Source organism: Poeciliopsis prolifica, unplaced genomic scaffold (assembly GCF_027474105.1).
Source record: "Poeciliopsis prolifica strain line A6 unplaced genomic scaffold, Auburn_PproV2 SCAFFOLD084, whole genome shotgun sequence".
NCBI classification, from domain to species: domain Eukaryota; kingdom Metazoa; phylum Chordata; class Actinopteri; order Cyprinodontiformes; family Poeciliidae; genus Poeciliopsis; species Poeciliopsis prolifica.
This window is the reverse complement of record NW_026562459.1, coordinates 1-12317: the sequence shown is the minus strand read 5'-3', so window position 1 is coordinate 12317 and position 12317 is coordinate 1. Positions and strand designations below refer to the sequence as shown.

The 12317-nt window shown below is 39.3% G+C and overlaps 1 protein-coding gene across 1 annotated transcript; it reads right to left on the bottom strand.

Annotated features, from left to right (window-relative positions):
* Positions 1–211: 211 nt before the first annotated feature.
* On the bottom strand, positions 212–12115 carry LOC129353136 (arylsulfatase I-like). Its single transcript, XM_055022362.1, has 10 exons — positions 11954–12115; positions 10747–10886; positions 9486–9635; positions 8290–8364; positions 8038–8212; positions 5977–6213; positions 4954–5100; positions 3760–3913; positions 2497–3005; positions 212–1852 (listed from the first exon to the last, which is right to left on the bottom strand). The coding sequence occupies exons 1-10, from the start codon at positions 12107–12109 to the stop codon at positions 1436–1438; spliced, it is 2160 nt and encodes a 719-aa protein (XP_054878337.1). The 5' UTR covers positions 12110–12115; the 3' UTR covers positions 212–1435.
* Between the last annotated feature and the right edge of the window lie 202 nt (positions 12116–12317).

Here is a 12317-nt window from a genome sequence, read left to right as displayed (position 1 = left end):
AAACTTTGTAATTTCTGACCTTGAAAAATTGAAAAAATGTTTAGAAAAGCAAGTTGTAAATTTCTGAGCTGAAAATGTAACAAAATTATAAAAAGAAAAAAAAATCATACATTTTAAATCAATCTCAGAAATGTTATAGATAAAACCTGGAAATTTTCTGGATCTCCATCATAGACTTCTGCAACTTCCCCTCCAAAAAGAGCGATAGAAATAATATTTAAATTAGATTTATTTATTTTTACTTCTCACAAACCTTCTATTGCCTTTAAAACATCACATTCAATTCATAAACCGCATTCAGTTTTAATGAATTAACCAACAGATGCATTGATGGTTGGTAATTAATCATTTCAGGCTTTTATATGCTGAAAACATTCAGGAAAACAAGATTAAATGACAGTTTCTGCTGTTCACAGTCATACATTTTAAATTACAAAGTCATAGTTGAAATTAATGTCAGTTGATACATTCAGACAACTACAGCATCAGTTTTTCAGACTGAATAAGGAGAAACCTTGAAATGAGTTTTGGTTAAACATTGCACATGTAAACATCCGGTTCAGATTTCAGAACCGAGACGAACATTCAGCTGTAAAGTCTGAGCATGCATACATGGAGAAACAGCCAGCAACAGCTTCTAACGGTAAACAACCATGAAAACCAGAATCCAGGTCATTTTTCATCCAGATATAAAAAATGAACCTAAATTCACTCCTGGTCGGAGGGAAGAAATGAAATGTGCAAAAATAAACAAAACTGCTTGAATTCATGACCTTCTGCTTCAGGTAAACGTCATTAATCAGTTGAATTTGGTGTGGAAGCACAGGTCGGTACCGCACGGTGTCACTGCATGAACCACAAACTCTGTTGGGTTTCAAGTTACTGATCAAAACAACATGAGTCGTACATTAAAAAAAACATTTTATAACATAAAATTATCATATAAACCTTAGAAAACATCTTCAAGACTAAAAGGTAGTTTTCAATCTCCAAAGGATCAATTCACACAACTACATATTTATTCTTCTTAGAGCTGGACGATATGATGTAATCGTTTCTTACCAGTCAATGCAGATAGTTATTGATTACGTTTTTCTGCTTTAGATATCTGAAAGATTGTCGACTGGTGGTCTGACCTTTCCTGTTTTATCTAGTTGTTTGTTTTTAAGCAGGCATTGTGGTGAAACATTAAACTGCTGCTGCGCCAGTTACTCAACAGCTTGTTGCTAGGTAACCGAAGTTGGGCGGAACTGGAAACTGCTGGTAAATAAACTTTGAGGATTCTCTGTGAAACATCGAACTGTCTATTAAGCTCAGATATTTGAGTGAACCGACCTTTTAAAGGTCCAAATGGCCAGATCACATCTCATTGGGCATAAAATGACAGACATTTTGAATAACAAGTGTAAATCAGAGTCTCTGTTGCTTCAGGCCCTCAGATGCCGTTGGACATCATCCCCGTGTTCAGTTTCAGGAAGAACGACTTCAGCTTGCACAGCCGGCACTTCTTCTTCTTCCTCTTCTTCTTGGCGTTCTTACCTTTCTTATAAACTCCCTGATATTTCGCCTCTTCCTCTCCGTCTGCCCAGGGCGCCCAGGCCCGGCTGTTCCGGCTCGGGTTGGCCCGCGGGTCGTCGGGGGGGAAGTACACAGGCACGGCGGTCCGGTTGTAGTGGGCGAGCCGCTCCAGCAACTGCTGGACCACGTCTGGCCTGCGGTCCGCCAGGTCCCGCCGCTCGAACGGGTCGGTCGCGATGTTGAAGAGCCAGACGGTCTTCGGGCCGGGCGGGTCGGAGAGCACCGAGGAGGAACGCTCCAGGTTCCACCAGCGGCCCGGAAGGGTGGGAAGCATCTGCGGATTAGCGATTGGGAATGTTTTAGCTTGTTTTGTAGAAATAAAACAGAATATTTTTAAAGTGGATTCACAACAGCTCTGTTTAATTATTTAATTTATTCTTGACGAAATGAGTGGCCACCAGAGATTGAATCGGTTCGTTTTGGGGAGATGTGAACACAAACCAAACTATTAATACGGACCAAAACAACAAACTCTGGTCCGCCTACAGCTTGGTTGAAGTGAACTCTGAAGCGATTCGAGTGAATATGTGAACGCCAAGCCGACCGTAGACTACTCTCGAGAATAGGAAGTGAACTACAATGCAGAGGATTCTGGGTAAATACAACTAAAACGAACGTGACAGGCTAGCGCTAGTTGGAGAAATTACTCGGTGTTTTAGCAAAAGAGAAATACTACAACCACTAAAATCTAACGCTGAATCAAATTCCTCTCACTGTCTTCTTTTTTTGTGTCTTTTCCTTCTGTGGTTCTTGGTGCAGCGCCCCCACAGGCGAGGAGGGGAACAGGGTTTCCAAATGATTTGGTTGGTTTGGCTCACTGCAGTGAAAATGTAACAAATGTTGCAGTTCTGGTTTCAAATCGAACCCGGTCTACCGGACCATCAGGTGTTAAAACAGCCCAAGAACTTTTCTCGGTACCTGTGGAGGGACCCAGTCTCCGTGACCCGGATCTCCGGTCAGCAGCTTCCAGTCTCCGACCCGGATGGCGGCCTGGACAGACGTGTCCCACAGCGGAGACGGTGTCGGGGTTCCAGACTGAGATGTGTTCTGGTTCTGGGTCTGGACGAAGGTCTGCTTGGGTTTTGGCGTTAGCTGCTCTTTGAGTGGTTTCTTTGGTTTGGTGTGAGCGGGTCTGGACTGGGACAAGTTGTGTGACGTGGTTCTCTTGGATTTGGTTCTGGATTTTTGGTGGAAAGCGCCAGATGGAGCGCTGCCGGACTGGATTCCACGCTGCAGCTCTGGTTCTGGTTTCGTCTTTGGGCCAGACGTCAGCTTCAGCTTGGGAACAGGCTTGGATTTCTTTGCAGCCTGATGGGAAAAAATCTGAGGTTTCTTGGTGGTTTTTAGCTTGAATCCAGACTTTTTATCCAGTTTCTGCTTCAGAACTTTCTTCAGGTTCTGAAACGCAGCTGCTTTGGACGGGATTTCTGCCAAATCAAAAGAAATAAAACATGAACAAACCAGTTAAGGAAAATAGCATTTAAGAAGTAAATGAACGAATGTAGAGCTGTAAATATTTTAGCAATTGATTATTCTGACGATTAATCGGTTAAAAAAACAGCCACATTGTTCAAATTTTTCATTTAATCTCTTAAGCTTTTTTCATAGAGCATCAAAAATACATTAAATATGCTAATAAACAAATGATTTAATTCCTTTTTATATGTATTGCCTAAAACACAATAATGTAACATTCGTTTAGTGAATTTGGACTGGATGAAACTAAAACTTATCAGCTCAGGGTAAAACATATTTACATACAAGGAAGAGCTTTTTATCTAAAATATGCAACATTTTAGATAAAATATCTAAGATACACCAAAACTGTAGTCTTTTAGGTTTGGTTTAATTAATGCTCTGAAAATGTTTTATTTTTTACAATTTGTTATTTTTTGGAGTCTGTATACTTCAGCTAACGATTAATCGCTTGCTAAATCCGATTAATCGTTTTAGCCATAAACCAGTTTGCTTATTATTTTGGGCTCAATTGAAGAAAACTGAAATAAATAAAAACAGGATCTAAGTCACGCTTCACTTGAAGACGCTTGTTGCATTTAGCCAAGTTGTAACAAAGCAATTAAAAGCAGATTTGGACACTTTTAATCGATTAATCCGATTAATGGTTTCAGCCTTTATAAACTGAGTTGATTCTCTTTTCGTTCCTATTCCCGTCCATCGTACTTGCAGCTGCTTTCTTTCTGGGCTTGTCGTCCCGGCTCTTGGTTTCAGTCGGATGTGTGTGCAGCGGGTCGATGTTGTGGAGAATCTCTTTTCGTGGAGACTCCTTCCCCTCGCTGATGGCGGCCCAAACGTCAAACCCATCCAGACCTTGGCTCTGAGCCACAAACACAAGCAAAGGCTTATGCAGGAAACTCCCTCATTCCTGTGGCTGGGATTCATTTAGTTAAATACAAACAACAGCTTAGAGACACACTTATTGCATATCCAGCATTTTTTATCCAGCATTGTACAGTCACTGATAGAGTATTAGGGTCAAGAAAAATATTTAATTACGAGAATAAAGCCAAAGTATTCCAAGAACAAAGTCGTAATAACAGAAATAGATTTGCATGACAATGAAGATGAAATAGTACGAGAATAAATTCCTAATAATGACAATAAATTTGTAATAATACAAGAATAAAATCGAACGACAATTAAGTAAAAACACGACGAGTAAAGTTGTAATAATATAAAAATAGTCGTAAAAATGCAAGATTAATTTCGTAAGTTGAAGTCGAAATAATACATGAATAAAGTTGTAATAAAACAAAATTGAAGGTGAAGTAAAACAAGACAAAAAGAAAGTTGCACAAATATGAGAACAATGTTCTAAAAATAGGAGAACAAAAGTCGTACAAGAATGAAGAATAAATTCATAATATTACCAGAAAAAGTTGTCATGTTAGTCAAATTAGTCATTCTATGATAAATCACAAAAATATAAAAATTAAAGAAATGTTGATCTTGTTAAGTTAAACTTGGTCTTGTTATTAAGTTTTACAGACAGAAAAATCAATGTATCAGCATGAAATTATTTTCAATTTAGTTCAAAGAAACTTAACAAACTGATCACATAAATGATTTATAACTCAATTAGAGCTTTGCTTTCAATAAAAAAAATTCCAGTTATTTTACAACTTTCTTCTTGTAATATTGTGTAATTTTTCCACTAATATTACAACTTTATTCACTTACTTAAAGAAATTGTTTTCCCATACTATGATATGCTAAAAATAAAAAATCTGGTTTCAATTAATAGAACAAAGCAAAGTCAGTGAGAGCTTATAAATAACCCATAAATAAAATAAAATGATGCAATAAAATAAAATACATTAAGCTTCCAAATAAAACCATGAGTGTTGGACGACTGACCTGGGTTATGTTGCCACCGGCCAGTCCCACCAGTGTGGGGAACCAGTCCGTGATGTGGAGCAGAGCTCTGGAGACCCGCCTCCTTCGCTTCAGCAGCGGGCTGTGGACGAACGCCACGCCACGCACCCCGCCCTCCCAATACGTGCCCTGCAAACAAACCGCCATGTTTACCTGGAAGGACTCGTAATGCACTGATGTGTTAGGGGAAATCTACACTAAAACTGGTATATTTTTAATTAATTTACACTCAAACGTCAAAATAGGTTAATTTTAAGCTGTGAAAATTACAGATTTAACCAAAGTCGTCTTTCCAGAGTGCTTTAGGTTCACTTTAAAATCTAAAATCACAATTTTTTTACAGAAGCAGATGTAGTTCCAGGAACAAAGAAAGGACACGGGGGAAAATGAGGTCTGAAGGATGGAAGAAAGAAAAAAGATGAAGTTCTGAAGGTAGGAATGAATGTTACTTCTGGCAGAAATGACAAAGAAGATGACAGGAAGTGGTAGGAGGATGAGAGTAGCGCATGTTTTTTAATTATTTATTTCCAGAACAAACTCATTCACGTTGTGCATCTACATCTTCACTGTGGTTTTTCGACATTAGTGGAATATTAAGAGTTTAATACACATTTGTAATGGAATTGCATTAATTGCATTTCCATTGGACTTGCACATCAGATCTGGCTCAAATTGGAATTACGAAAATAAATTTGCTTAATGGAAACAACAATTTCGAAAAATTTGGATAGAAGGTTTTTGCACTAGGATGAGGTCATTGTTTGGCCATATCTAGAAAAGAGTATTTTGAAAAATGGAAATACTTTTTTTGCATTGGCAGAAACAACATAAAGGTCAACAGGAAGTGATAGGAGGATGATGGTGCTGAGAGTTTTACACACATTTGGAATGTAAATGCAATTAGTGTGCCAATGTTTTTAGGATATTTACAATCGATATTAGTATGTTTGCTTCAAATAATGATTTATAATTATTTGTATTAAAATACAGTACTTCATTGTTTACCTTCCTGCCTCGTAGCGGCCAGTTGCTCCCTCCAGTGAAAGGCTGGGCTCCATTGTCAGTGGAGTAGATGATCACACTGTTCCTGTAGTAGCCGTACTTCCTGAGGGCATAGGTCACATTTCGGACGGCTTCGTCCACCGTGGAAACCATGGCGGCGAACTTCCGCCTGGCGACGTTGGCCATGTTGTGGTAGGGGTAGATGTAGGACTTGGGAGGCTGCAGAGGAGTGTGAACCGCCTGGAGGAAAAGAATTCAAGACTTTCCAGATTCAGAATAACTTTATTTTGGTAAATTAACAACATTACAAAGACAAAAACAAAATAAAACACAATTTAACAACCAATAGTTTACAAAAAAAAATCTTCATGCTTTGCTTTCCTATCCTATTTATAGACTCAACATACTATACACAGTTCATATATATATATATATATATATATATATATATATATATATATATATATATATATATATATATATATGCAAACAGCTATGCCCTGCCAGTAATCAGATACCCTTCTGGAATAATTAGCTGGCCAAAGGAGGAGATAAAAGCCACAGATATTAAGACTAGAAAGCTACTAACCATGCATGGAGGGTTCCATCCCAAATCCAGCACCCTGAGACTGTACACGAGCCGCAAGGAGGAGGCAGAGGACTAGTGAGTGTGAGAACCACTGTCCAGGACGAAACAACTAAGATCCATAAATACATCAGGGACAAAGCCTCAACAGACAATGTGCTCAGTGAATCTCAGAAACAGGGAACGGAGGTTGAGGTGCCAGAGATACCATCATGGGAGGACAAGCCCCTACATGGGATGTACCACCAGCAAATAACCCAAGTGGCTGATATCAGTAAATCCTACCAATGGCTGGAAAAAGCTGGACTCAAGGACAGCACAGAGGCCCTCATCCTGGCCGCCCAGGAACAGGCCCTAAACACCAGAGCAATAGAGGCCCAGATCTACCACACCAGACAAGACCCAAGGTGTAGGTTGTGCAAGGAGGCCCCTGAGACAATCCAGCACATCACAGCAGGGTGCAAGATACTGGCAGGGAAAGCGTACATGGAGCGACATAACCAAGTGGCAGGCATAGTATACAGAAACATCTGTGCAGAATATGGACTGGAAACCCCGAGTCAAAGTGGGAAACACCCCAAAGGTGGTGGAGAACGCCAGAGCTAAGATCCTGTGGGACTTCCAGATCCAGACAGACAAATGGTAATGGCGAACCAACCAGACATTGTCGTAGAGGATAAACATCAGAGGAAAGCCGTTGTGGTAGATGTAGCAATACCAAGTGATTGCAACATCAAGGAAAAAGGAGCACGAGAAACTGGAGAAATACCAGGGCCTCAGGGAAGAACTGGAGAGGGCCTGAAAGGTGAAGACCACAGTGGTGCCTGTGGTCATCGGGCCCTCGGGGCAGTAACCCCCAAACTGGAGCAGTGGCTACAACAGATCCCAGGAACAACATCAGACATCTCAGTCCAGAAATGTGCAGTCCTTGGCACAGCCAAGATACTGCAGGACCCTCAAGCTCCCAGGCCTCTGGTAGAGGACCCGAGCTCAGAGGATAAGAACCACCCGCGGTGGGTGAGAAGGGAATTTTTTATATCAGACGTGTTATCTAATGATATTGATGAAGTGTCGATTGTGATATGTGTTATTGAATTTATCGTCTTGCCCTAATTTCTTAGCAATATAATAAATAGGGCAGTTATTCAATATGCAGGCCTTTCAAGCAAATGTATTTCTAATATATTTAATCTGAGTCTTCAAACTAAGTTTCAAGTCTTTTTGCACAGATGCACATTTCTCAAGGCCTGTGCAGTTACAGCCAGCCAATATAGTGAAAATAAACGATATGTAAACAAATGTAATCTTAAATTACTCTTCCTGTGTCTGGATTTAATTCTGCAGATGTTTGAAAGTGGAAAACAAATCTCTAAATGGGTTTCAGATGTTCAGAAACACTTTAATGAACTCTGTGTCCTTCCATGCAGGCATAAACTAGAACTCCACCTTAATGTCACGTTGCACAGACGTCCTGATACCTGGAGGGACAGCAGCAGAAAGAGCGGTCCGTCCGTCGGGCTGCGGCTCTCCAGGATCTTCCTGGCTCTCTGGGTGAACAGCGTCGTGGAGTATTTTCCCTCCTGGCCCCACGCGACGCTCTCATTGTCATGCAGGTCGTAGCCACACAAACCCGGGCCGTCACAGGACCGATAGCTGGTCAGCGGACAGAGAAGTTTAAAAAACTCACCCGGCGAATGACAGACTGAGTTTATGTGTAACGTTATACTAACCTGTAATAATCCACACTTCCTGTTAACGAACCAAAGAAAGAGTCGAAACCTTTTCTGGTGGGCAGGCAGGCCTTCCTGCAGAACAGGAAACAAGGAATTTACTGTAATTAAATTGTATTAAAGGGTTACAATAGATTGTGTTTATCTTGTTCAGAAGACACAGATGGAGCTGAATATTCTGCTAGAGGAGAGAGATATTGCGTAATCTGGCATCGATACAATTCTAGATACCAAGACCAGATTTACCGATACTTTTTATTTTAGTTTGATAAATCATCAAACTTCTTACCTTCAGGCATTTTTGTAATTTTTACTTTCAATTATTTTGTTAAAACCTAAATAGATCTCAACAACAATTTTTTCTGTTGTTTTCTAAATAAAGTGCAAAAATATTATGATTTGACAAGATATCGAAACATATTTTTTACTCTATAGAGTTGAGAAAATGCAATACTGATACCAATTTGGTGCGGCTGCTTGATAAGCAACGTCGCTCTGCTAGCCTGCATTCCGTCTCCATGGTAACCAGCTGCTGTACTGGCCAATCAGAGCTGGCCAAGTATTAACCCTCTTACTGATTGGTTCTACTTTAACTTTTTTTTGATCACACTTCTATATTTCCAAATAATGATTTTCTCTATTTTGAGAAAAGAAGAGATCCAAACCGACTCTATGTAGGAAACATTTTTTAGATATTATGACCAATAACCGACATCAAAGTCGAATGCTAGATAAAAAGGTACATGTGCTAATCCTAAAACACTAATCATAAACATTATGATTGGGCTCTAAAGCCCTACAGTAACATGGTGTTTAGCAAAGCCCTATAGTAGCATGATGTTTAGCAGATGCTAATGCTAAAGCCCTCCAGTAGCATGGTGTTTAGCAGATGCTAATGCTAAAGCCCCATAATAGCATGGTGTTTAGCAGATGCTAATGCTAAACCCTACCGTAGCATGGTGTTTAGCAGAAATTAAAGCTAAAGCCCTTCACCTTTATTGTCTTAAGTGGAAGCTAACGCTAAAGCTCTACACCAGAACCTTATGCTAAAGTGCTAACTTTAATGGTTAGTTTAAAAACCGCAGCCCTTGAGCACCATTCAATTTTGACATTACAGCTTACATGTTCTCGATCGCCCTCAGATCCTATAGAATTTCTTGTTCTGTATAGAAATGTCGAGGCGTTCTGAGACTCACCTGTAGAAGCCCAGGTGCCACTTGCCCACCATGTGTGTGGCGTACCCGGCCTGGCGGAGCCTCTCGGGCAGCGTGTCCATGTGTGAGGGCAAACAGCTGGGCTGCCTGGGTCTGATGATGGAGTGCTGCAATCCTGTGTGGATCTGATATCTCAAAGAAAACAAGATCTGTCGTCATCCCTCAAAGTAAAACGACTTTAATCATGTTTCAGTCAGAGCCTCGGACTCAGCAGCCATCAGTTGTTTTCTCTGAAGCAGCTGTTAAAAATTAGGACGACTCGTATCTGAGCACAGCTGTAACTGATCTGCAGGATGAACAGCTGCATGAAAAAAATCTACATAAAATGTGAATAACGCCAGAATTATAGCGATGACTGACAGTAAACAGTTGGCTTTACATGTGTTTGATACATAAAAAACATGTTTTGAGTTCAGATGGCTGCAGTTTGACATTTGAGCCACTAGATGTCACTAAATCTTCCACTTCCTGTTTCACCTTAGAATCCTTCCAGAAACGTTCAAAGCTCACAAATTAACCATAAAATGCTTTAATCTGGATGTTTTATGTCTTAATCTTGTTTTAGCTGACTTGTCTCCCCCTGCTGGCCATTGGAGGGGATGCTATTTTAATTTGAATTGATATTTTGTTTTTATTCCATCCAAACATTAATATAATATGAATATATTTTCAGATTTAGAAAACAATGCAAGAATGAGCATCTTTCAATCTAAGTTTTCTCTGGAGTCATTTACAGATTTAATTATAAATTAACTTATTTCCATGTATGTTTTATTACTTATTTAATTTTAAGTTGTATTTAAATACGATACTTATATGTGTATATAATGACTATTATATAAAATATGTATAGTAACCATTTTATATATAGTTTATATAACATTTTCATTTATATAGTAATGGTGGCATACATTGGACACTGTTTATTGCATTAACTGATTAATAACTGAATCGCAAAATGTGCTCAATAGGAGATTTTAGTTGTTTTATTATTAAATGGAAAATGTTTATACTTTTGTGCAGTTTGGGCTTAATTGCAGGCAGGTGTGTGTTGTTATTTCAGCATAGGTTGTTTTTAGTCTGTTTACTTCAATTAAGGAATAATCGATACTAAATTAGTCAACCAATCACAAGAAATCACAACAAATTGTTTCAGAACGAATCACACTGATGGTCTGTTGTGCGGTGAGAATGAATGAGGGTGACTGAAAGGTTTGATCGGCTGCTGACGCGGCGCGTGTACCTGCCGGTCATCAGCTGGCTCCGTGACGGCGTGCAGATCGGTTGGACGTAGTAGTTCTCCAGTATCACGCCCTCTCCGGCCAGTTTGTCCAGAGTTGGGGTTATGATGGTGGGGTTGTGGTAACCGATGTCGTTGTAGCCCTGTCACAGATTGAGTTCTGCTTTACTCTTCTGCAGTCGCTGCGTTTACTCTGAGTTTTATCCAAATTGTACTTTATTTAAATGTGTTTATTTAATGTGACCACATCAACATTTCATTGACCTCTGCAATCAGAAAACATTTGTTATTCATTACTTGTGCAAACATTTAAAACCAGCTCATTTCTTTATGTTTGCTTCGTATTTTAATGCTGAAACCATCAGGAAACTTCAACTGCACCAGCTTCAATTTAACCCAAAGGGGGCAGCAATGAGACGGTTTTAGGCCAAATATTGCAGTTATATTTATTTACACAAAAAATTGTCACAATTTGCACAAACATCGTAAAGTCAGCAACTTTAAGAACCAATTATCTGCAGTTCATCTGCAAAAAAAAAAAAAATGAAATAAATAAGATTGGAGTGTTAGTTTCATTTACACTGCAAAGACTCAAAATCGTAGCAAGTATTTTTAGTTTCTAGTGCAAATATCATCATTTTGTCCTTCAGGACTTAAAAGTAACTTTTCAACAATGTATAGAAGCTCATATACCTTTAGTGTATAAATAATCTTTAATTTTAAATAAAAAAAGTACTAGTTAACGTGACGGATTATTTCACTTATAAGATATTTTCCCATAGTCAAAAAATCTGCCAGAGTAGCTAGTACTTTTGTGTTAATACTGAAGGATAGTTGACTTAAAACAAATTACTATATCTTGGTGAAAAGTTAGTTTTGTCTTATTTCAGGCACTAAGACATTTGCACTAGAAATTAAACAAAAGTTCTAGTATTTTAAACCCCAAATCAACATTTTGTTTTTAAACAGCCTAAATTGGTGCTGACTTTATGTCTGACTATAAATTAGTTCAAGATACTTGTACTAGAAACCAAACCAAAAATATTTGGCAAAACTTTGGGTTTTGCAGAAGAAAAAGCAACTTGCTGAACACTAATAGACTCGTTACTGTCATGATATGTTGACTATTAAATTATAGCAAAAATTAATGTTTCCTTCAAGTCTGAGTGCTTGGAAGGTGAATAAATCAAACTTTCTTCCAGAAACTCACTTGGTCGTCAATCAGAATAAAGATGATGTGCGGCTGATTCTTCCTCCCAGTCTCACCAGTCTGAACGTTGCTGCTGTTTATGCGGCCTGACTGGGACTGAGCCGACAGGAAGTCCAAGCTGAGGAAAACGCTCAGCACAGTCGCAGCTGCCCGCATCGTTACGGCTCCTACAGAAAACGCAAAACGGGACAAAATAAACTCAAACAACACCAGAAAGACGGAGGAAAGACGAACAGGGCTGAAAAATGTCTGAGTGGGCACGGTTTCACAGGAGCATGCCATTGCTGCAGGACGGAGCGTAGATCATAAACCACATTTGGGATTGACTCGCCAACTTGGCTGAAGCTGTGATCTGAAACGCATC